Genomic DNA, 24,342 nt, shown 5'->3' on the forward strand with positions numbered 1-24,342 from the left:
AGGGAATCTGCTGATTGATTGGGTGCATGGGATGGGTGTCGAGGCTAGGTGGGTCCAGGCGGTGCCGAGGCTTCTGGCCTGAGCCGTTGAGCTGACGTGGCTGCCATCGGCCGAGAGAGGAAGGCAGGGGCGAGGCTGCACACGTGTGGGTTGGAGAAGCCTGGACGACCCCCCGCCCCCACCCCTCCCCCCAGCCCCCAGAGAGGAGGAGCCGTCTCCCAGGTCTGCCAGCTGGCGCTTGGACTGGAGAGACCGCCCAACAGGAACTGGTCAGGAGGATGAGGGCTTGGTAGAAGAGACCGGGCAGGAGCTGTCCGGGAGAGAGGAGGCGGGCTGGGGGTGTTGTGGAAGCTGAAGGGAGAGACTGCCCTTTATTTAGACTGCTGCGGACCGTGGCTGCCCCGTTGGCTTGTATTTGTACGGCCGCCACGTGCTCGCCCCATGCTTACAGGTCTTTGACATTTTAGCAACCTTGGGAGTGTCGCTATTATTGTCCCATTTTGCAGATGAGGAAAGTGGGGCCCAGAAGGTTAATGAACTTGCTGAGGAGACACAGCTGGTCTGCGGGCAGCTAGGAGCGGGTCCTGTCTCGTGGGGTCGCTGGATGTCAAATGGGGTAACCTGGCGTTTAGTGGTCACCAAGTGACTTCCAGGGCCTCGGACGTGATCCTTGTGGCCCAGACCTTCCCCCGGGGCAGGGTCGTGCAAGCAGTGTGGGTTTTGTGGGCCGACCTGAGAACCTGACCGCCACTCATAATGGGCTCTCTGTGCACACGGCTGCTGAGACCACACCTCATCGGAGCCGGGTACTGCCTGTTCGGAACAAACACCAGTTTCTAGAACTTGGCCAAATGGCCCCGTTCCTCTGGATTCCTGCCTTCTGTGGCAAGCGGAGCCCGGGGGGATGGAGGGGAAGGAGCAGATGGTGCCTGCCTGCCATGGGCAGGCACTGCAGAGGCTGCCACACCGCTGCCAGGGCGGCCTCCCCGGACAGCTCCCGCACTTCCCCGGGCGGCCTCCGCCGTCCCCACCAGAGAGGCCCGTGAACTGCAGCTCTTTGCCAGCTGGGGCCAGGGCCGCTTCTGCGGGAACACGTCGTCCCGCTGGGGCCTCGCAGGCTCTGGATTTGCCTCTGGATTTCTGGTGCACCTCGCCAGCGGCAGGATGCCAAGCTGGGCAGAGCAGGGCACCTGATGAAGCCTTGCCTGGTGGAGAGGGGAAGGGAGAGCGTCACCCTGAGTCACCCTGGGCTGCCCCTGACCTCGGAACTGGGGCGGCGTCTGGGCGTAAGCGAGAGGGCTTCTTGGAGCCAGGCCCTGGAGGCTATGCCAGGGCCACCCTCCAGGCCCAGGCGCTGCTCGGAGGGGCGCCTGAGAGGTGGGCAGGCAGATGAGGGGCGGCCCGAGCGCCCGTCTGTGCCCACAGAGCCTCTCGGAGAGCAAGCATCGGAGGCCAGACCCTTCGAGGTCGGAAGGCTGAGGCCCGCCCCCCAGGGCGAAGCCAGTCACAGAGGCGCCCCTTCCTCCTCCTCTGCCCTGAGCAAAGGCACTGCCCGTCACTCGTGTCAGGTTAGCTCTGCCAGCCCACCGCCTGGAGGAGCGGGGGACGGTGTGGACGTGCCAGCCTCGCCCGGCCCACCAGGCCTGCCTGCCCTGAGCACCCATGACGGGGGCTTCCTTCAGGGGGAGGAATCTGGAGTGGCTGGCACGCTGAAAAAAAATGTTCAAAAGCGTGTAGTACGCGGCTCCCTCTCTCTCCCCTCTGTCTGCTTGAGTGGTGAGATCCCCAGCAGGTAGCGCAGACCCGCATCGCCACCTAGTGACCGAGGCGCCGCAGGCCTGTCCTTCCCGCTGCCCGCGGCCCAGCTTCCTCACTGCTCCAGGGACGACTAGCGGGTCAGCGCTTTTTGGCCCCCTCCAGTTTTCCCACTTTCAGGTCGGCACAGTATGCTTACCTTAGGATCTTTTAAAAAGATAGAACCAAATAACGTGTTCAGACATTTTCTTAAGAAACATAAGCTTCCCGGAACATTCACACCCATGGGCGAGATGCGCTTGCTTACTCTCTGGGCCCAGGGGGTTCAGGGGGCTCGGGTCCTTGGCTCGCAGCTCTGAGAGGCCCGGCTCGCGGCTCCCTGACTTCTTCCCCGTTTCTTTAGGGATGAAATTCATTCAGTGGCGTCCAGGGGGTGAGGCATCGCTGACCACTGCGGCCCTTGGGGAGCCCTTTCCCTGGTGTTTGTGCCCGAGCAGCCCTGCCCGGGGGCTTCCTTCCTGCTGCACCCGGAACCCTCGACGGGGAGAGTGTGAGGCTTTTCAGAATCATACCCCAGAGAGACCCGCGTTCCCCCCACAGTTTTAGGAGCTTGCTAGAACTTCTGCTTACGTGTAATTAAAATAAAAACGCAGTCTCACTGCTGCATTTCAGTGACTGGTGGCTCCCGTCCGTACAGGATGGCTTGGAACAGACATGCCGTCACTGCAGGCTTGATTTTAAAACCCCTACCCCGTCCTGTGACTTGTCAGTGTTTCCGGGTGTCAGGGCCGTGGAGGCCGTGTCCGAGGCTCGTGCGGCTCTCGTTTGGGCCTGTGGACGGCCCCTCACCTGCGTCCAGGTCAGCCTTGCCCGGGGCGTCGCTGCGTCCAGAGCGCTTGGGCTCTCCTTCAGCCTGGCGGGGGGGCGGTGGTGGTGACTCTGTCCCCACTGCAGGCCCACCGCCTCTCGGGGATGGGGGTGGGCCTTTCCACTCACCCCGGAAGCTTCTCTCCTTTGATGATGAGAACCTACAGCTGCAGACGAGCCTCTCAGGGGCGTCCCAGGAAGTCACCCACTCGGCCTCATCAGTTTACGGGGAGAGAGAGGCCTCTCGGGGTTCCCTGTGGGTCTCGCACGGAGATGGGGGTCTTGCCAGCTGCCCCGGCCCACCCGGAGGGTCCGTGTCTGTCCCGTGGGCAGAGTTGAGGCTCAGAGAGACCCACGGTCCCGGGCAAGACGCCATGTTTGTGCAGGGAGTGACTTGTGCGGGGCCTGGGCCTTGGGGGTGGCCGGCCTCAGGGGACAGCGTCACCCCGGCCTGAGGCACTGTTCCCGCAGCTCAGGCGCAGCCTGGCAGAGCGCTGTCCTCCCGGGCCGGCCGGCTCGCTCGGAGGGCTGAGGCCCCACGTGGCTGGCACGATGTCCATCAGAGGCCTTCATGGCTCGTTGAGAGAGAGCCTTGCCGGGTGCCCAGTGGCCACCCTTTGAAGCGTCCTCCTTTTCAGCCATCGGGTTCAGACGTAGCCCCCGAACTGCAGTTTCCTGCACACGTGCCCAGATCTCCGTCATCCGTGAAGCCCTTCTCCCGCCCGCTGCAGTGCCTGTGTGCCTTCTGCCTGCTTTGCATGGACATGTCTGCCTGGCCTCTCCCGCTCGTGCCGCCAGCCTTGAAGCGGCTCTGGCCGGGTAACCGGGCCCCCGCGCAGCAGTCAGAACGGTTTTAAAAGCATCAGGTGAGGCACGTACGTGCCTGAGAAGGACCGAGGTACCGCTGAGTGCTATAAAATAAGGACGATTGCCGAGCCTGGTGCTGATCTCCAGGGATAACCCTTGTTAATAGGTTTTCTTGTGGGAAGATTTTGGGTGAACAGGGTCCACTTTGACCTCTGTCCGTGAGGCTGTCTTGGTCTTTGTGTGTGATTTACCATGAGACGATCTCCGTGCTCTCTTCCTGCTCCAGCTCCGTCTCCCTGGCTCCTGTGCTAGTGTCCTGGGGCTGCCCTGACAAATGACCACCAACCGCATGGCTGAAAACAACAGAGAGTCACCCTCTCCTAGTTAAGAGGTCAGAAGTCCCAGGTCAGGGTGTCGGCAGGATGGTTCCTTCTGGAAGCTCTGGGTGGGGGCCTGTTCCAGGCCTGTCCCCTGGCTTCCGGCGGCTGCTGGCAGTGCGAGGTGTTCCTTGGCTTGTGGACGTGTCACTCCAGTCCGCCCCGAGCTCCCTGCGTGTTCCTGTGTTGCTGTGCCGTCACAAGGCGTCTAAGGAACCGCTCATTGGACCCACCCCAGTCCCACGTGACTTCATCTTAACTCAGTCTGCAAAGGCCCTGCTTCCAAATAAGGCCACGTGTGCAGGTACCAAGGGTTAGGAATGCAACAGATCTTTTGGGGGACACGATTCAGTTGCCACGCGCTCTTCTGGGCCTATAGGCGCACCGAGCAGTCAGAGCAGCGAACGAAGCAGCTTGGCTGGGTCTGTGGGCACCTGGTTGCATCGGGCCTGCAGGGTCTCCCCCCAGGTCAGGATCACCAAGGGAGACCCCAGGGGTCTGAGTCCTCACCCGGAGCCCCTGGGGGCTGTGGTGTGGATGGGCCTGGGGACAGCCGGTCTGGGCCCTGGACCAGGAGCCCCGCTCAGCGTGCGTCCGTCTCCGCGAGCTCACGCCGTCCGTCCTCTCTCCCTGCAGGCTGGAGCAGCCCTACTTCAGCGCCAACGCCCAGTTCTTCCAGGCGCTGAGCCAGTGCTCTGCGTTGCAGCGCCTGTGCCTGGTGTCCCGCAGCGGCACCCTGCAGCCCGAGGCCGTGCTGGCCTTCATGGCGCGCTGCCTGCACGTGGTCGTGTGCCACCTGTTCACCGGCGAGTCGCTCAGCACCTGCCGGAGCCTGCAGCAGTCCCTCCTCCGCAGGTGAGTGCGCATCGCGGGGGCTCGGGCGCTCTTCCTGCCTCGGCTTCCCTGGGGGTCCAGAGGTTATTTCTCGGAGTTAGAAAGTGCTGGGCGGTGATGGAGCGAACCCCCTCCCCCCGGCCTTCTGTCTGCCCCGGGCTCAGCTTCCTGCGTAGCGGGAGCCCCCTCTCCCTCGAGCGTGACGGGACCCTCTTCACCATCCAGCCCCTCACGTGTTCCCCTGGCACCGCTGTCAGAGGCGGGAGTGCGCGTGGTGCTGCCACTCACCTGCAGCCCTTAGCATCCCGTCCGTTTCCCCGTCTCGTCCTTGTTCTGTGCAGGACTCGCTTCAGAGCCCTCGCCACGCCTGGTCTCCTCGGCCTTCTAGGCTGTGACGGGCGCAGCCTTTCCCTGGCTTTCGTGACCTTGACACTTGGAGGGCACTGGCCAGGTGTCCGCATTTCTATTAAAAACAGCGCGTTCATCCTGCGCCTCTGATTCCAACCCTGCATCACAGAGCTCATCACACTTTGCCCCCTTCTTTCCTCGCAGCCTCTCCCTTCAGCAGCAGAGGGCCTGGCTCTCCATTCCCTGAGCTGTGTTTGCTGATTTGTCCCGTCCCCCCGGTGTGCACGTGGGGCAGCTGCTCTGCTCCTGGGGGTGGCACCCAGGTCGCCCCATCAAACACCGTCTTCGAGTGACCTGGGGCCGGCCTCTTCCCGTCTCCCTCAGCCTGGCCATGTTCCTCGCTCCCACTGCCTCGGACTCCACTTTGTGTTCACCCCACGTCCTGCGTGGCTTGCTTCCTTGTTTTTCTGGCATTCGAAGCCTTACTGAAGTCGGAGAGTCAGAGCTGTGTGTGAGGGGTGCGTGGAGCTGCGCCGCCGCTCAGCCTCCTCCTGTCCCCCCCCCACTGCATTGTCCCCCCCTGCGTTGTCCCCCCCCGCGTTGTCCCCCCCGCATTGTCCCCCCTGCATTGTCCCCCCCTGCATTGTACCCCCGCATTGTCCCCCCCCGCATTGCCCCCACCACCACCACATTGTCCCCCCCCACCCCGCCCTGTACCCAGTGACAAGTGTTCCCGGTTCTCAGTTACCCTTCCTATGTCTCTTTTGTAGGATTAGCAGGTACACAAATGTTTTCCCGATCCCCTTCTTTCTTATACTCAGTTTGCTTTTTCACTTCATAACATATCTTGGAAATGGCTCATTCTCAGTTCATCCAGCTCTTGCTCCTTCTTTTGACAGCTCTGCATTAAAAAAAAATTCTGGTAAAGTACACATAACAAAATTTACCATTTTAACGGTTTTGTTTTCTTTCCATTTTAAGTGTTTTCACCATTCCGAACTGAAACTCTGTCCCCATTAAACATTAACCCCCCTCCCCCTCTCCCAGCCCCTGGCGCCCACCCTTCTACTTCCTGTGTCTACTCCAGGGACCTCCTATAAGTATAACCATATAGCGTTTGTCCTTTGCGTCTGGCTTTTTCTGTATTGCTTTTGACATTTGAGAGACTTAAAAGATAGAAATAAAGGATCATCATATATTGATTAAAATAAAGCCACTTTGGCTCCCTGAACCTCCAGTATGAGTGTACTTTTTAAATTTTAGAAATCCATCCAAGTGTCCGTGAGAAGCACAGTGTTTTGTTTCCTGTGTTCCCAGCGTCCCTGAATGTGTAATGTTGCATCTGGGTGTGCAGCCCGTGTTGTCCACCCAACATTGTTTTGAGATCTGCCATGTGTGGCTCCCGTGGAGCTGGTGTGTTCCTGCCAAGTGCTGTGTGTGGCAGCCCCGCAAGCGGATTCATCACGCTGTGTGTCTGTTCTGTTGAGGGAGAGCCTGGTTGTTTCCAGTGTGTCTCTGCTCTAGTGAATATCCTCGTGCGGGCTGTCCTGGGTGCAGCTGCGCAGGTCCCTAGAGGCGGCGGTGCGGGGTGTGTTCGGGAGGTGGCCCAGTCGCTTGCTCTCCAGGACGGTTCTCCTAAGCCCGGCTTCCCCTGTGGGTGTGAGAGTTCTTGGCCCACGTCCTTGCCCGTGCGAGACACTGCCAGACTCTCCCGGGGCTCCTGGGTGAGCGTGTCCTGCCGTGCGAGCTTGCGTCGCGTCTGTTTGCGAGGAGCATCGTTTGATGTGCTAATTGCCCAGTATCGTCTCCTCGTTTGTGATCGTCTCTTCACATCCCCTGGGGACTCTACTGTGGGGTTCCTTTCGGGAGGGGGCGGGGGGCCTGGGACCAGAGAGCCTGTGCTGCGGCCGCCTGTGCTGGCGCCCGTCGTGGGCCCCCAGCCTCGGGTCCTGAGGCTGCTTCTCTCCTCCCGGCTTTCCCTGCCCACTGTGTTCACCGTTGATTCAGGTTACGGCTGTGGGTTTAATGACATCCCACACTGGCCCCCATACACCCTAAGCTTCCTCTTAAATCTGCCACTTGTCCTGTACCTTGGTCTGAGAACCTAGGTAGCAAAGCCTTTTGGTTTGTGTGCAAAATACAGCTCCGTGGGCTTTGAGTGATGGCTACGGGGAATCTCCCCGGCAACTGCCAGACGTGAACTTGACTGCTGCGTGTGCAGAAGGTTCAAAGACTTCCTGTAAATGCAGGTCCCGCTGGGTGTTAACTGAGCAAGTTGCCAGATACCTTTGGTCAAGTGAGTATTTACTGTCTGTCCAGCAGGAGGTGGTGAACTTGGCTTTGCCTAGGATTTGTAGGGAAGCAGTTAAGTGAGGTGGTGTCCGCAGGGTCCACTCGGGCGGGCTGCTGCATATTCTGTGACTTCTCTCACCTGCGTGCCTCTGCAGTGCTCTGGAAGTTCTCCTGGTCCAAGGCGGCCTGTGTGAGGGCCGCTAATGTCAAGTGCAGAGACCCCTGGGATTTCTGAGCCTTCCAACTCACCCTGGAGAAGTCGGGGAGGGGGTGGAACTTAAGTCTCAGAATAACTGACTGCAGCTCCCTGCTATCAGGTCACTCACCTCTGTCTTAGGCTGACCTCAAGTGGCTCCTCTGGGGTCAACCATCGTGAGGGCTGATGGCCGTGCGCCCGCTGGCCAGCTCTGCTGACGTCCTTTGAGATGCCAAGGTCTTTTCTTCTTAGTAAGAGCAGATGGTATTTTTTAAAGACCTTTTAATACAAATAACCTAAAGTTTATCATTTTAGTCGTTTCAAGGTGTGCAGTTCAGTGGCGTTGAGCACATTCACAATGGGACCTTCATTCCACTTTGTTTCTGTGAACTGAGGCAAATTTAACTCTGAGTTTCCTATGTCTCTGCACTTTGTTTGCATTTAGGGGCAGCGGTTGCTCGAGTGGTTGTGGGGATTAAAAGGCAGAGGGTTTAAAGCAATTTTCCCTCCTTCCGGGGCAGCGCTCCCCGCCCTTTGCCCTCCGTCAGGGGCCTTTGCGGAAGGCGTGCGGCCTCAAACCAGGCCCCGTCTTCCCCTAGTGGGTCCTGGAGTTTGATGGTTGGTCCAGCTAGAACTTAGATAAGTGCCCAGGATTGGAGTGCAGGCCTGGAGCAGCGCTTCCTGGGGGGGATGTGACCTGAGCAGGTCGCCAGGGGCGTGAAGCACTTAAAGCCTCTGGAGCGGAAATCCGCCGACGTCAGCGGTGCCCCTGGCGGAGCGCTGAAGGTGGCCGCCTCGTTGAGGCACGGCCTAGAGTGTCGCAGCTTTCCTCTCCCAGCTTTCCGTGTCCCTCGGGTGGCGGGACATGACCACGACGAGGCCCAGCTGGTCACAGAATTACAGAAGAGCCATCGCCAGGGGGTCTCCGGAGTCACAGGGCTCCGGCCACCCTGCCGGACAGTCCTCGTGGTGGTCCCCTGTCCTCGTGGTTTGCTGTTGAGTTTCCCAGGAGGAATCCTAGCTAAGGTTTTCCCCTTCCTGGTGTTTATAATATCTCTAAAAATTCAGGGACTTCCCTGGTGGTCCAGTGGCTGAGATTCCACGCTCCCAATGTAGGGGGCCCGGGTTCGATCCCTGGTTGGGGAGCTGGATCCCACATGCCGCAACTAGGGAGTTCGCATGCCGCAACTAACTAACTAACTAAATAAATATTAAAAAAAAAATTTAGACTACGCATCAAGCTATTTTCAAGTGAAAGTTCCCCTTGGCTCCACCAGCCAGCATATCCAGGCTGGAGTTATCGTATGGCTTTGTGCTCTGATTTTTTTGAGTTAACACTACATCATGGGTGTCTCTTGTGTCATTAAACAAAGCTGCAAACAGTTATTTTTTATGCCGTTTGGTATCCGTTACACGACGTTGTGGTGATTCTGGTCTGGCCGACACAGCTAACTCTGTGTACTCTTGACTTTCCTTCACTTCAGCCTGGGTTTTCCCGGCTGGGGCCCCTGGGGAAGGGGCCCGCTCACCGCTCACCGTCGTGTATCCACCCCTCGGCGTCCCCGTTTTCTGCGATGGAGCTGATGCTAAATTTAGCTGGTGGGCTAAATGGGATACAGGCTGTACGGCGCCCAGCCACGTGGGCTCTGGGACAGACGGTAGCTGTCTGGAAAACAGGGTGCCGGGCAGGTGGTGTGGCCACTCCACCCAGCGCTCTCTCCCTCCTGCTCTCTGCCCACTGGGCTGGCGATGGGTGTGTGAGGAGGTGGAACCTGCTTTTCTCGGGTGTGGCGATCGTGACGTCATCGTTGCTGTGCCTGCCTCTGCCCTCGAAGCAGCCGGGAGGAACGTTGATACCCCTCACCCTCGCAAACCTGCAGTAGGTCACATTCACGGGGGCTCCTCTCCTGGGAGCTGACACCTCCCTGGTGGATGAGCTCTGCTCCAGGGGCTCCGAGACCCGTGTAGGATTCGGTCACTTCTCAGCCTTGAGGGGTGACTTCCTGCAGTGGGGGGACCAGCTTTGGGCACTGCTGGTTTTCCCACTGTGTGTACACACAGGAGCCTTCCCCACAGTGGAGGACATCCAAGGTCACCAGGCAGTTCAGAAGAGCTGTGCTTGTGATGGACAGGGGAGGGTGGGAGCATCCCTCACGGGCGTTGCTGGCTGACGAAGCTGCTCTGTCCTTTCCTGATCCTCAGAGTCCATCTCAACACAGGGCTCCAGGCCAGTTGATCGGACTTGGCACTAGGTGTGGGTCGTCCCTGCCCTGGGAGTCTTGTGCTCACGAGGTCCCTGTCTGCCAGCCTTCTTCCTGCCTGCAGCCTGCTCCTGTCTGCGGGGCCCACGCAAGTGCAGCCTCTCGCTGGGCTGGGAGCTCCCTCCTCTGGCCTTTCAGACAGCACACACCTGCCCCTTTCCTAGGGCGCATAGCACTTTCCCCCCAAAATTATTACGTTCTTTGCATCCCCCTTTAGATGATGAGTTTTTTGAAGGCCAGCGTGCAATAGCTCTTTTTTCCTTCTGGGTCCTCGGTGCACAGTATTCGAGACCAGGCCTGAGGCTGGCATTGGTTAAGTGGACTTCCTGGGCGGAAGCTGTGCCAGCCCCTCTGTCCCCCGTGTCCCAGCCCTGGCACAGGCCTGGGCCGTGGCGGGGACCCGCTGAGCGCCTGGTGCCGGCTGAGGTGCTGGGAGCCCTGTGTGTGTTGGGGCGTGGCCCCCTTTGTGGGCTCCTCCAGCCAGCATTCTTCCAGCCCCTGCTCTGGGCCCTGTCCTGGATGCCAGGGGCCGCGCTAGTGCCTCTTCACCAGCGCTCCCTTGGTGCCGGTGCTGTGTACTGTCTCTGTTGTTCTCACCTCCAAAAGCCCTTTGAGCTACACGCCCTAAGCCCCAGCATTCAGGTGGGGAAAGTGAGGCTCCGAGAGGCCGGTGATGGTGCAGCAGGACCCCAGCACTGGAAGGACAGTGTTTGTGTCCCCTTCAGGCCTTTGCTGCAGCGCAGTGGGGTCCCAGCTGCTTTTCTGCGAGGCGCCCAGCAGGTGGTGCTGTGGCTCACGGTAACCGGCCTGCCTGGCGCTTCCGGGGCTTCACAGCAGGCCCGCATTCCACCCCGGGGGCGCATGAAAAGGAGAGGCTGGAGTTGTTGTCACTTTTTCTTTCTTTTTTAAAAAATAAATTAATTTATTTATTTATTTTTGTCTGTGTTGGGTCTTTGTTGCTGCACGCAGGCTTTCTCTAGTTGCAGAGAGCAGGGGCTACTCTTCGTTGCGGTGTGCGGGCTTCTCATTGTGGTGGCTTCTCTTGTTGCAGAGCATGGGCTCCAGGCGCGCGGACTTCAGTAGTTGTGGCTCGCGGGCTTCAGTAGTTGTGGCCCACGGGCTCTAGAACGCAGGCTCAGTAGTTGTGGCACATGGGCTTAGTTGCTCCACGGCATGTGGGATCTTTCCGGACCAGGGCTCGAATCCGTGTCCCCTGCATATTGGCAGGCGGATTCTCAACCACTGCACCACCAGGGAAACCCCTGTTGTCACTTTTTCTGATGCGTTTCTTTCTTCTCACCCTTTTCCCTGCCTCAAGCTCAGAGGACTATTGAGGCACCTGCCCACTCACCCGTGTGGCATTGAGAGGCCCCCGTTTCCTGTGACTCAGCCAGTGGGGCTGGTGTTGTGTCTGCAGGCCTGTCCCTAGGAAGGCGTGCCTCTCCCCGGGTCAGCACTTCCTTCCGGTTTCCATGCCTGCCCCACGTGGAGATACGTCTCAGCCGGTGGGCATCGGCAGTTGTTTCTTCTTGTTGTCGTGCCCTCTGTGGGTTTGGCACCGAGACCTGCAGCTCTGGGTCCCTGCTCCGCCGGGACCTCTCAGGTGGCGGTGGCCTCAGATGGGCTGCCTCGGTTTCCTCCCTCGTAAGGTGAGTTCACAGCAGGCCCAGGTGGGAGGTGCTGTGTGTACAGTGGTGTCCTGATCAGCATTCGTTCTCTTTTTTTATCTCCTGGATCTTGACTTTGCTCTTTCAAGTTTGAAACGTAAGCCTCTGGACCTTTCTCGGACGTCCGGTGGCAGGCGGCCTCCGCGAGGTTTTGGAGCAGCTTTCTTCTGCATCTTCCCTCACCTTGGGCCCTTCTGGTGGCCCCAGCCCCAGGCTGGACTTCATTTGGGCCAGTGCCGCTGAGAGCAGCGACGCCTTGTGGCTGCCCCGGGGAGCAGCTCTCCCGCTGGCCTCCCTCCCTGCTCCTGCCCTGGGAACGCCCTGAGTTCCCGGGATTCCCATTGGGCTCCCCCGACCACCTGGCCTCGGGGACACCCTCCCCAGTGAGCAGAGCCAGCCTCTCTGTCTGTTTCACTTCCTGTCTCTCCTACGAACCCTGAGTCGCCATTCCTGGCCAAGTCAGTACCGCCTGACCCACCGAGGAGCCGTCTGGCCCGGTCAGGAGCCGGAGCCGGGCCCTGTGGCCTGTCGCGGGGGTGCCCTGGGCGTCTCCGTGCTGTGCACCCAGCCACGCCTCTGCTGTCCAATTTCTCCCAGACATGCAGCGGGTGGGGCGCCCTTCCCAGGGATTTCAGAGCTTTCTCGATTTCCTTTGACTCTCACATTCCTGAAAGTTCCCTGCGAGGCCTCGTGAACTCTGGGCTGGGTGAGGGCGGTGTCCTCACTCGCTTCTCTTTTGGTAGTACGTGGGGTGACACGTGGCGTCCCGCTGAGGTCAGACCCCCCCCCTGCACCCTCAGATCCCACGCCGTGCTCACCTCCTGGCCTCGTTGCTCTGTGACTTTGAACCCATCACTTCCCTCTCTGAGCCCAGTGTCCTGTCTGTAAACCAGCAGCCATCGTCCCTGCTTCCCGGCGCCGCTGTCTCCTGGTGGTGGCTCGCTGCCGACTGTCTGTGCCCGCCTTGGTGGCGTTGCTCGGGGTCCCCTACGATCACCTGGTGGCGGTGCCTTCTCCCCCCTTGACAAAAGAGGCAGCCCAGCTCCGTGAGGTTCGGGGGCGTCCTGGTCGTCCCGTCCCGAGGGTAAATGGCCCAGCAGGTGTTGGAGGCCAGTGTGGCTGTTCTGCCACCCTCTGCCACCTCCTGTAATAACCCACGGTGCCCGGTCCAAGGGGCAGAGGCGCTTATTTCGAGGAAGCAGGATGGTAGGGCGGAAAAGGCTCTCAGCCTGACGTGTCCCCGTCTGAGCCGAGCCATCCGGGTGAGGGCGCGCTGCTTCTGAAGTGGGCTGAGCACCTTCCACAGGGCGGGGCCTTCCCGGGCCGCGCCCTCGGGGGTCTCGTCCGCTCCAGGCCCCACGTGTTGACTGGCCGCAGCCCCCTTTCTCAGGAGTGTGGGGCGGACCCCGACCCTGGGGCGGGAGCGGGCTTGGTCCTCCGTCCCCCTAGGCCCAGCATCCCACTGGACGGGGTCACGTCTCTGGAGCCCATGTGGAAATTCCTCCCCTCCCCCTGGACTGCTGCCCACACGGTCTCCTGCCGGCGAGGAATGTGGGCCCGCGAGGCCAAGAGGCAGCGGCCCAGACCTGAGCAGACACAGGCAGCCGTGCTGCTGGTGGGCGCCTGGGATCCAGGGCCTCCCGCCCAGATGCAGCGCTTCCCGCCCCTCCGTGTTTGTGTTCTGTACGCGAGTGTAGAACCAGGGAAGTTTACAGATACAGGGATACGAGTGTAGAACCAGCGAGGTTTACAGATACAGGGATGCATTGTTTAAGTCTGGGGCACACTGGGAGCTTCAGAATTGAAAGTGGATTCTGAAATGCAGCGTTAGCGTGCTGTGTCGCCACCGTAATTGCATTAAAGGGGCAGCGGAACCCCATCTTGGGTCCTCAGCTCACTGCCGCGCGGGACGGGTCTCTGGGGTCCGTTTGTCCTTCCTGCCTGGAATGGTGATCTGGGAGTGCCACGAAAAATACCAGGCCAGCAGGGTTTCGCCGCCGCAGGCTCAACTGGGGGAATCTGCGGCCTTGACGCAGGGCTCGCTAGCCGGCGAGTTCTGGCTCCGTTTGTGGTGGACGCCCAAGAGGCTGGTCTGGGAGGCGGCAGGGCTCAGGCCGCGCGCCGTGGGCCCCAGGGCAGCAGCCAGTGGGGAACGTCAGGGGCGCGACTGCAGCCCCGGCGACTGATCAGTGTGGAAGACGTTCGCTGCGTAGGATCTCCGGTGGTCAGGGCTGTCCAGGCCACCGAGGGGGGGGCGAGGGCGGTGGCTGCGCCTGCTGCCGGGCACGAGGCCTCTTCCCACCGCCGGGCAGCCTTTCTTGGCGATTTGGGCGTAGAGCGGCGGAATTCTCCAGAAGAGGAATTCTTCCGTTGTCACTGGAGCCCCTCGTTTTCCAGGCAAGGTCTCTGGGGCCGGGCCCAAGGCTTCGATCTGCGGTCAGGCTCTGGGCTCCTGCTGGTGTTCACGCTGCAACAGCACGGAACGTCCCTGGGGACCTACTGGACGCCGGGCCGTGCTTCGCATTCCTGAGGGTCCCTCCCTCGAGGACGGCGTAGGGTGGCTGTCTTTTCTGTGACGAGAACGCAGCTGTGTTCTGTCGTCCTGTCTCTGCCGTGGTTCGCACACCTCCCTTTCCTTAGGGGTCTCTTGGGGGATTGATTCCAGCGAAGGCCTGGGGACGGTGATGCCTGGTGTTCCTGGCTTTGGGCTGCAGAAGGCTGGCACGAGTCCCCAGCTGGCGGCATCAGCCCCGTGGGAGGTGAGGGCGGGCGACGTGCGGTGCCAGGTCACCAGGGTAGTTCCGAGCGTTGGGCATCTCTCCATTTCTCTGAAGGCAGATTCTGTTCCTTCCTTTTAAATTTTTTATTGTGGTAAAACATCTATAACATAATAGTTATCATTTTAGCCATTTGTAAGTATACAGTTCAGTGGCATTAAATGCTGTGGTGTACCTATCACCACAGTCTATACCCAAAACCTTTTTATCGTCCCAAACAGCAACTCCATATGCGTTAAACAATACCCCTCTTCTCCTCTTTCCCCCAACTCCTGCTAAGCACCGTTCTGCTCTCTATGACCTTGACCCCTGTAGGTACCTCCCAGAAGCAGAATCCTACAGTATTTGTCCATTGATGTCTGGTTTATTCCACTTAGCATAATATCCTCGAGGTTCATCCATGTTGTAGCACGTGTCAGAATTCCCTTCCTTTTAAGGCCGAGTGATATTCCAGTGTATGGATGGGTCATATTTTGTTTGTCCTTTCGTCTGTTGACACTTAACTGTGGTTTTCAACTCATTTTTTGTGAATGAAGTTGAATATCTTTGCGTGTTTTTAAAAATCATTTACAGAAAATGACAAACTAGGAGAATGATCTGCAGGTCCTGTCACTGCCAGAGGTCGGGTTGTCCTGGTCTCCTGCCTGCCCAGCAGTGAGGACAGGACCAGTAGCACCGTTCAAACCAGGCAGGGGTCTGAGGGCACAGGACAGGGGTTGCAGGTGATTCTTAACTAAGAGAAAGCACCCAGCCTCCCCCGTGAGAAACACAGGAACTGAATTACAGCGAGAACAACTGTGTTTCTGGAGAGTTCAAAAGCAGGCAGTGGTCCGCTCAGGTAGGGGTCGAGGAGGTGACTGCTTCGGGGTCCCGGGGCTTCTGGGCGTGGCTGCTGTGTCTCGTGCGGGTGCTGGTCCCATGGGGCTGCACTGCCCGGGGTGCACTTCGGTATAACGTTTTCCACCCCCTCAGGCAAAGCCCGCTTGTGTTAGTGGAGGGAGGAGACCAGCCCGTGGCCCAAGGTAGGTGGGCCACCTCTGTGGATCTGAACTCACACCCCTGACCCAACTAAGCTCCCGCCTTAAGGCTTCGGTTCTACGGACGGGCTTATCCGTGGGGTTTGCATAGAGCTCTTCATGGCGGTGCTGTTCGATTTAACAAAAGATTGAAAACAACCCAAGCGTCCGTCGGTAGGAGACTGGGAAATAAATTATGATGCCTCCAGTTGATGGAATGAAATGCAGCTAATAAAAGAACGAGGAAGCACTTGGGGTCACCAAAGGGAATCTTTCAAAGTGTGCCTCAAACAAAAGCAGGGGCGTAATCTGTTTCTCTGCCGGCACGTGCATAAAGTGTTTCTGGAAGGATACGAGAAATCTATGTTGTCGTTCCTGGGGAGAGGCCCTGGTAGCGTCTTTGGCGGGGGGTGGGGGGGAAGGGGAGGAGCCCTGGGGACGTCCCAAACCTGCTCCTCTGTATTCTGTTTTGTCCTGGCCTTTGTCCTTCAGGCCTTTCTGGTGACAGAGCCTCGCACTGGAGTTACCAGCTCCAGGGGCTCCAGGGGTCAGGCCCGCGGATTTACAGTCCTGTCCCACATGGGACCTGGGGGCCGCCTCGGACCATGACAGCTGACACCGAGGGTCTCTCCCACCCCCTTCCTCTGCGCAAGGGCAGATTCCAGGCCGCTCCGAGGTGCCCTGTGGGTCCCAGCAAGTTTGGGGGGGAGCTGAGAAGGGCGCACCCCACACGCCTGCCCGGAGCATCGTCTGAGTTCTGTGAACCTTCGGCGGATGTTTTATTCTTGGCCACCGCCCGCCTCTGTGCTTCTTGAAGATAGTTGTTATAGTGCGAGTGGCTTTTATAAAATATCTTCTGACTTTGGCTTTTCTATAAGACCTTTATTTGCGGAGGAAGAGGCTGTCAACTTTAATTTTTTTTCTAATTTCTCAGGCAAAGAAACAAACCCAGCACGTGTTCAGGTCTTAGATGATTGAGCCAGTGCTGCTTGCAGGCTGCGTCCCCAGCCGGCCCCTCCCAGAGCCCTTCCAGCTCTGCGGCACCCGCAGGACCAGGTGCAGAGACTGAGGTCCCCGGGGCCCCCTTCACGCACTCGGGGGGCGTCGGGCTCAGAGCTGCTGCCAGCGTGGTGACTGTGCGGGACACCCCTTTCCGTATCTTCCGTGCAGTGGCCGGCCTGAGGTCCTGGGGGCTGCAGCTGCCGTGCGTCTGCCTGTGTCTGTGACGAGTTGGAGCCCAGCGCTCCTGGCCAGGCCAGTTCTCTGCTCCTCCACGATGGTCACAGGCAGGCGTGAAGTGGGCAGTCCCTCCCCGTCCTCCTTCCCTCTGGTAGCTCTGCAGCAGCGTTCTCGCGGCCCCGTTGGGGCAGGTGCTCAGCCGGCTTCTCGCTGTGGCCCTGAAGTGCGGCCCCGAGTGCTTTGTAGACCTGCCTTTTCAAGTGTGAAAGTGTTCATGCATTTTGACCCAGTGACCCTATTTCTGGAATTTATTCTGAAGAAACAACTCAAAGCACAGTTGTGATTATGCTGTATTAAAGGATGTTTATCCGTATGATAGTTAAAGGGCTCCCTAAGTTGCATCCCCTAGAGAAGTGGCCAGGCAGGTGTGGCGCCCTGCTGGCCGGGCGGGACCGTGGGAGGAGGTGGTCGCGGGGTGTTTTGTTGCTTTGGGGGCGGGGTGGACAAGGAAATTCACCAAACCTGACTCAGGTTGTCGACATTTTGAGACGTGTCTAGAAAGAATATGCTCAGCACAGCAGGAGAGTGTGCAGGGCTACGGGGGAGGGGCTGTTAGAGCCACTGGGCAGTGGGTGCGGTGGGAGGCCCCCGTGCTCTCCTTTGCGCTTTCTCTATAGTATTTTCTCCCTAAACAAAACAGTGCTTTTTTTTTTTTAATTTAATTAATTAATTTATTTTTGGCTGCGTTGGGTCTTTGTTGCTGTGCACAAGCTTTCTCTAGTTGTGGTGAGCGGGGGCTACTCTTCGTTGCAGTGCGCGGGCTTCTCACTGCGGTGGCTTCTCTTGTTGTGGAGCACGGGCTCTAGGCACGCAGGCTCAGTAGTTGTGGCGCACGGGCTTAGTTGTTCTGCATGTGGGATCTTCCCGGACCAGGGCTGGAACCCGTGTCCCCTGCATTGGCTGGCGGATTCTTAACCACTGCGCCACCAGGGAAGCCCAAAACAATGGTTTTAAAACAAGCAAAATCTTGCCTGCTTCCTGGAGGCTCAGAGAAGGAACGTATTTTGGGCAGCTGGTTTTTCAGATAGCCAAAGGCCCCATTTTAAATCCCCTGGTGTGTTTTTAACAGCCTCAGGTAGAAAATTTTCCTCAATGTGGTATCTCCCTTCCGGCTGTTACAAATGGCAGAGAGTAAGTATGGTTGAACTTTCCTGAACCTCTGTGTTTTTGAAAGCCCTGAGTCACCCTCGGACCCTTCGGGGAGGGGCGTCTCCACGGTGGCGTCTGCAGCTCGTTCTGCAGGTTTCAGAGCGAGTGAGCGGCCCCTGTCGCGGGCTTAGCGTGTGGGCTCCGTAGATCTTGCCTCTTTCGCCCCCAGATGGGATCCAGGCTAGCACGGTTGCGGGGGCAGGGCTCTGCCTTCTCTGCTGCCCAGGATGGCATCAGGGGCAGCCGAGTGCAGAGCTGGGCCTGGGGAGTGCGTGTACGGGAGGATGCCCAGGGAGGGGGGAGTGCTCCAGGAGGGAACGCACGCCTGCGCCTGAAGGTGAACCCATGGACCTTGCAGGCCTGGCTTTGTCCTCGTGACTCCAGGCCAGAGGCTGCAGCCTCGGGTCTTTAGTGATGTGATTAGCCCTGGTCAGGGGAGTGGTCCCAAGAGGTGACCTGTCCTGCTGTCGGTCATCAGGCTAGTTCTGAACGTGGGTAGCTGGAAGGAGTTTTATTTTATTTCATTGCGTCTATTTACCTAAGTCTCAAACTGTATTTGAATCGCACAAATGAACATTAGAACACGTGTGCAGGTGACCCAGCGGAACCCGCGGAGCGCTCGGCCCGCACACGAGCCCCAGCCGAGAACTTGCCTCCTTCCGCCCGGGGGAGCCCCAGCCCTGCACTCGGAAGGGAGTGATCGCGCTCTCTGCCTTTGCCCCTTGTCCTCTGTCCCGTCACCGACTCCAGGCTTCACTCTGGGTGGGGACAGAGAGGCTGCAGCTGGGGGAGCGCGCCGGCTCCTCGGGCGGGGAGGGCTTTACAGGGAGGCGGGTGCGGGCGAGGCCCCCCAGCCCTGCCCAGCTCCGAGCTGACCCGGGTGCCGACCGTGGAGAAAGCCTTGAGAAGGAGGTCGGTTTGATTCTGGGGCGGCCCCTCCACCCTGCGTGCGCGTCAGCGGTCAGGGCGGCGGGGAAGGGACAGCACGCCGCCGCATTCCTGGCTTTCGGTGAGAAATTAATCCCCCTTCAGCATCTTGACAGCAGCTCGTTAAGAGCCTCAGGATGGCAGGCAGGCAGGAGCCTTGCACGCACGTCCCACACCTGAGAATATTTTGTTTCAAGTAGAGTAGGTCGCACAGCGGGTTTGCAGGTGAGGGCTTGCCGGTTCACGGTCGCAGACGCCGCTGCCGGCAGCAGAACGCAGCGCACAGAACCGGGAGGTGTTTCCTCGGCATTTTTATTGCCAAAACATGAAGTTTTATGAGTGCCTTTCTGGCGTTCATTTTACATATGTCGTAAATCCAGCAAATCCAGCTCAGTGTTGCCGGGGGGCCGGGGGCAGGGGGAGGCTGGGACTGCGGTTTCCTTGTTCCTTGAAGCAGGCGCGGGACTTGGGACCTGGCTTTAGTTTTGGCAAATTGTGTGGGCACCTTCCTGCCTCTCGCCCTTCGAGCCCCATGGGATGGAAGTTCTCCCATGACCAGAGTCACCTTGGGTTCCAGGTGGAAAGGGAGATGGTCACCTCACTGGCCGGCCACTGGGGCCAGCTCCAGTGTGGTGCCTGGCCTGGCAGATGCTCTGTGGATATTGTCACGCACCCCACGGGGTGGAGCCTGTCACCCGTGGGTGCGGAAGGTGGGAGGGTCGTGTGACAGTTCCTTGTCACGTGTTCAGACAAAGGCTCGTGGCTGCCGGCGGCCGCCTTGCTTTGGTCTCCTGGCAGAGTGGCTGCCTTACCTGACTTGGGCATTCATGTCCCTCGAGGGTGGCCTGTGGGCATGCGGGTTTGGCCGCCTGTCCCCTCTCTCCACTCCCCTGCGGGTGTCCTGGCTGTGGGGCCTCCAGTGACCATAGACGCTGCTTCTGCAGCCCGCTGGGTGTTACCTTCAGGGACCCCCGCTGCCCGGGAAGGCAGGGACCCGCCCCGACAGGCTGCCCTCCTGCCCGCTCCCTGGGGCCTCAGCGTGAGGGGCCCCGGAGGCACGTTCCTGCGTCGGCCGGTGCTCCGGGACGCAGCCTGGCCCTGGCCGCCTGCACGCCCCAAGCCCGGCCCCCCCCACCCTCCGTGGTCCTGCTAACAGCCTGCCTCTGGTTCAGTTTCCAGGCCGAGCGGCCCGCGCTGAACGTCGTCATCTTCCCTCTGCTCCACGAGGGCCTGACCGATGTCATCCGAGACGTTCCCATGGTGCACCTGGACGAGGTCACCTTATTTAAAAGCAGAGTGGCCGAGGAGCCGCCAAATCTGTGGTGGTGACCGGAGCGGGCCCCCACCTGCCCGTCGCCGCCTGTGGCCGCTGCGCCTCCGTGGCCGAGGAGGCAGGACTGCCCCGGACAGGTGTGTGGCTTCCGGCCTGTGCCACGGCCGCCGCGGCTGCTCCCCTGCCCGAGGACCCCGGACCCCCGGTGGGCCACCGCCCTCCCCAGCCCTTAGGGGCTTCCTCTGGTGGAGAGCCTGTGCTCGGTGACGCTCTGGCTGAGATGCGTGAGGAGGGCCGGCAGGAGGGCCGGCGGGAGGACGACCTGCGGGCCTGGCCGGCGTGCTCCGGGGCTGCGACACGCATCGCCGGGGCGCTGACTCCTTGGGGGCCTGGTCCCCAGAGCGCCACGTGACCCCACAGCTGCCCCCCGGCCCCCAGGGGTGGCCCTTGGCTCCTGTGCTCCTGGTCACCTGCCCCAGGCTCTGTGGGGGGACGGCTGTGAGCCCGAGGCGGGGAGGAGCTTGCAGGTGCTGTGGCAGATTTGGGGCTCTCCCCTCCTTCCATTTAACCCAGTTACGCCTCTGGTATGCGTCCAGCCAGGTGACATCAGACAGGTTCGGGCCGGCAGCGGGTTGCTGGGCAGGGAAGCTGCAGGTCCCTGTGAAGGTCTGTGTTTCTGGGGAAACACGGATAGACCTGCTTCATTAGAAAACCTTGAAATATTAAAACCCAGAAGGGATGCGTGGGGCTGGAGGAGTGATCACATTACCCCGTTTCAGATAGCTTTATTTAGCACTTTAAAAAAATGCAACGCAGCTACTCCCAAAACGAGGGATGTCCTCCCAGTGTCCTGGGCCTCCCGCCACGTGCCGCCCGGTGCTTCTGCCTTGTCAGCCGCGAGACTCCCCCCAGAGCTGTCATCCCTGCGGCTGGTGGGCTTCTGAGGGGCCCCGGTTGGGTTCCCTCCACGCAGCGTCTTGCCCCAACGCTCCCGGTGACGCTCCTGGAGACTTCCAGGGAAGGCTGGGCGGCGTCGGGGCAGCTTCCAGCCGGGGGCACCTGGGTCTCCGCAGAGGCTGCCTCCCCAGGGCGCCAGGGGCTGGGCCCATCTCGCCCCGGCCTCCCTCTCCCTCTGGGCTGGGGGTGCAGGTTCCCCAGGCCCTCCTCACCGCTGCGGCCCGTCTCGGCTGCCGTCCGCTCAGTGGCCCCCAGCCCAGCCCGCTTCCCACTCTGTTCCGTGTGATGGTCGCCCCCGTGTCGTGTAGCGTGTCCTATAGTTTGCCTGTTGCAGGGCCCGGTACCTGGACCCTGGGCCTGCGTTCGCCTGCCCTTCCCTGGGTTCTCAAGGGGCAGACAGTTCAGCAGCCGCCACCCTGCCAGGCCGAGGGGGTCCAGGAGGCCTTCCGATGGTGGAAGTGCTCGTAGGGCCAGGGTCTCGGGACGCACACAGGCCCGCGAGTGCTCCGGTCGATTCTTCCTAAGCGCAGTCTGTCTGGCGGCCTCCACCCGTCCCCGCGGCCCTGGCCCTGCTCTCACCTCCCCACGGCACCGGGTGGAGCTGGGGCTCCTCCCCCTGCGCTGTGGTTTTCTTGCCGAGGGTGCAGTTGTCTCCTCTCTGGAGCGTGGGGTGCCCTCCTCCCTCCCCAGCTGCCGCTGGCGGCTCTTCGCCTCCTGCCCAGAGGGACCGGTCTGCCGGCTGCCCCCAGCTGGGACCCCCACCAGACCTGCAGCCCTCGCCTCCGCAGTCCTGACCTGGCCTGCGAGTCACAACCGGGCCCGCTCCTCTGGCCGTGCAGGCCGCAGGCCAGGCTGCCCTGGGCCCTGGAGAGACAGGGCCAAGGTCCTCGTTAGGGCCGCACGCTGTAGATGAGGGTCTGAGAGGTGGTGGGAGTCCCCCACCCCATTTCTGGGCATGTTTTTCGTGCTCTGGCCCGGATGGCCTGTTCTCATGAGCAAGCAGTTTTAACCAGCAGTGTCATTTATGCCAGCAAACAGGGCTGGGAGGGGCCGTTCACGAAAGGCTGGGGCACGAGCTGCCTTGGAAAGCAGCCCCCAAACAAGAGGCCTTGTATTTTTAGTGTCCCCCTCAACCATCCTTTACTTAGAGCAAGAATTTCCGCTGCTTCTCCACCCAAGTCAGGATTCACCAGATGTTAATAATGTGCTTATTCTCGCTAAGTGCTATTTTGGCACCGGTGTTAATTGCAATTTATATTCTGCAGCATTTTATGCTGGGAAAAGAACCCACCCTAATGGTCCCCAATTGGCAGAACTGGGCTGTTAAGCGACGGACCATATGCTGCCTGCTGAGAGGGGCCTGGTCAGCACTGGCGCCTGCGTGTGTGTGTGTGTATGCGTGTGTGCGTGTGTATGCATGTGTGCGTGTGCATGGTGCATGCATGGACGTCTGTGCGCCTATACGTGTGAGTGTAGTCTGCTGTGGACGGGCTCTTGTTCCTGGTGTGCACGTGTGTGTGTGCACGCTGTGTGTGCACGCTGTGTGCATGAGGCAGACACTGGGGGAGGTGGGAATTAGGGAGGAGGGGATCAGGGAGATCTCTCTGTTAAAAAGAGAAACCCCCGGCCTCCTGAGGCCGCCCCTCTGCCTGTGCCCCCTCCTCTCCCCTAGACCCCTCGGCCCTGCCTGCTCCCAGGGCTGAGGGCTGTGGCTTTGCCACCGCAGCATCAGGCAGCCTAGCTGGCCGGGCCTGCAGGTGCTCCCCCAGGGAGGCTTCTTGAGCCTGAGGAGAGTAGAGACCCGCAGGCCCCCTTCCCTGCTGTCGGTGGCTTTTCTCTTTGTCACGTGCGAGTGTTTTTATTTCTGAGCTGAGGAGGCTGGATTAAGGGCACTTCACTCTCATACAACAAGGGGACAGATTTTATCCCCACCTGTCAGCTGTCCTTCCGAGGACCCAAGGAGACAGGTCTGAGGGTCCCTCCTCCGCAAGGCCTCCGAGGGCCTCTCCACTCAGGCCTGGGACGACGCCCCTCCTTGGGCAGGTCTGCAGGGCTGGGTGCTGAGGGTGACACTCCCTTAACCCCCCTGTGCCAGGATCCAGAGCTGCAGGCCGCCCGGCCCAGGGGGCAGAAGCTTGCCAGGGGCCAGGGCTGGGAAAGTTGGGCGGGGGTAACTGGGGCACCCGGGTCCCTGTTGGCCGGGGGATCTGAAGCCAGCAGTCGCAGCCTTACTGTGTCAGTGGCCTCCCTGGGTGCACGGCCAGGAAGGCGGCGGGTCTCAGGCCCCCCTCCCCCACCCGGCCCCGCCTGGCAGGAAGGGGACCTGCCCTGATGGGCCCACCCTCACGTCCTCCTCTGAGTGGCACCGGGGCAGCCGGCCACCTCCTGCTTCCTCTTGTTCTCACTGTTTGTTCCTTTAGGATTTGAAAATTGCTGAGACCTTGTGAGAAGCAGTAAGAGAAGTTCGTGGGTGAGGATGGTGCAGCGCGGCCGGGGCAGCAGGCCCCCCCCCCACGGCTTCAGCCGCAAACCCGAGGTGAGGGGGACATGGGCGCTGACCCCTGTGGTTCTTGTGGCCTCAGCCCCAGTCCCCCTCCCCCTCTGACAGGATAGGGGCGAGGTTGTGCTGAGGGGCTCGGGGGATGGTCGCCGGTCTTGTCTGCATCTACTGCACAGGATTCCACTGGGCGGGATGAGCAAATACCCACAGGAATTCAAACAAACTTCGGTCCGACACAGGCCAACCCACATCATCTAAATTACTTTCTAAAGCTCTTTCAAAAGCCAGTGAAGTGTGAGGTTTTGCATTGATGTCACAGGGTCAGGGCACCCACTGCGCCAGACTCCAAGCCGGCCGGCCCCGAGGCCTCCCCGCTGTGCCCACTGCACTGGCGGGGGTACGAGATGTGAGGGTGCTTTCGCACGTGTGGCCGTGGGCACGTGGCACCCCGCAGCCACTGGCGGCGCTCAGCCCCGGGACCGCTGCCCTCTGACCATCGCCCATCTGCCTGCCCCTCTGACTGGACAGTCTCGCTCAGCACGTTACCAGTGGTAAGAGGGGTGAGGTGAGTTGCCAGGGTTTCTCACGGCACGTGCGTGACCAGGTGCTAAACGACCGAATACACGTCACCTGCCTTTTGATGACAAACCTCCTGTCCTCTGGTGAGGCCACTCCTGAATTTCTCGTTCCAGCTACATTTTGAATGGGTATTTTCATGTAAATTTGTGGCATGTGAAAAGTTTCAAATAAAGTGAACTTGATTTAGAAAACCTGTGTGGTCCTTCCAGCAGGGGCGCCCCCTGACCTTTCCTCTGCGACCCCCTCTGCAGCCCTGGAGGGCGAGCTTAGGCGGTGGCGCTCCGGTCACCCGCTGCTGTTCAGGTGTTGAGGACGGAGTCTGTGCTTGGCCGCTTGGGGGTCCCTGGATGGGGATGTGAGACCCAACGCGGGGCGCCAGGCGCTGCCAGGGGCCATCAGGGGGCGACCGCTGAGTTGGCCTTTGCAGAGGCTGTGAGGAGGGGCGAGGCCAGGAAGGGGCTGGCGGGCAGGGGTGCAGGGACACTGGTGTGGCCCGAAGCTGCTCCCTGCACGAGGCCTCC

General features: G+C 60.3%; 1 protein-coding gene across 4 annotated transcripts in view; it reads left to right on the forward strand.

Annotated features, from left to right (window-relative positions):
- Window positions 1–23,990, forward strand: part of FBXL18 (F-box and leucine rich repeat protein 18) — a 40,374-nt gene extending 16,384 nt beyond the window's left edge. The window contains exons 4-6 of one of the 4 annotated variants that reach the window (XR_005016491.1): window positions 4,443–4,661; window positions 19,685–19,922; window positions 23,163–23,990. Coding sequence is in view for 3 of the 4 variants with exons in the window: in XM_036826056.1 (XP_036681951.1) it covers window positions 4,443–4,661; window positions 19,685–19,841 (376 nt within the window). In the remaining variant the exon portion in view is untranslated. Of the gene's footprint in view, window positions 1–4,442; window positions 4,662–4,981; window positions 5,164–5,192; window positions 6,220–19,684; window positions 19,923–23,162 lie in introns of those variants that run through there. The other 3 variants (XM_036826056.1, XM_036826057.1, XM_036826055.1) reach the window with 3 other exon arrangements.
- The last annotated feature ends 352 nt before the right edge of the window (window positions 23,991–24,342 follow it).

The sequence above is a fragment of the Balaenoptera musculus genome, chromosome 15 (genome assembly GCF_009873245.2).
Source record: "Balaenoptera musculus isolate JJ_BM4_2016_0621 chromosome 15, mBalMus1.pri.v3, whole genome shotgun sequence".
Classification (NCBI taxonomy): Eukaryota; Metazoa; Chordata; class Mammalia; order Artiodactyla; family Balaenopteridae; genus Balaenoptera; species Balaenoptera musculus.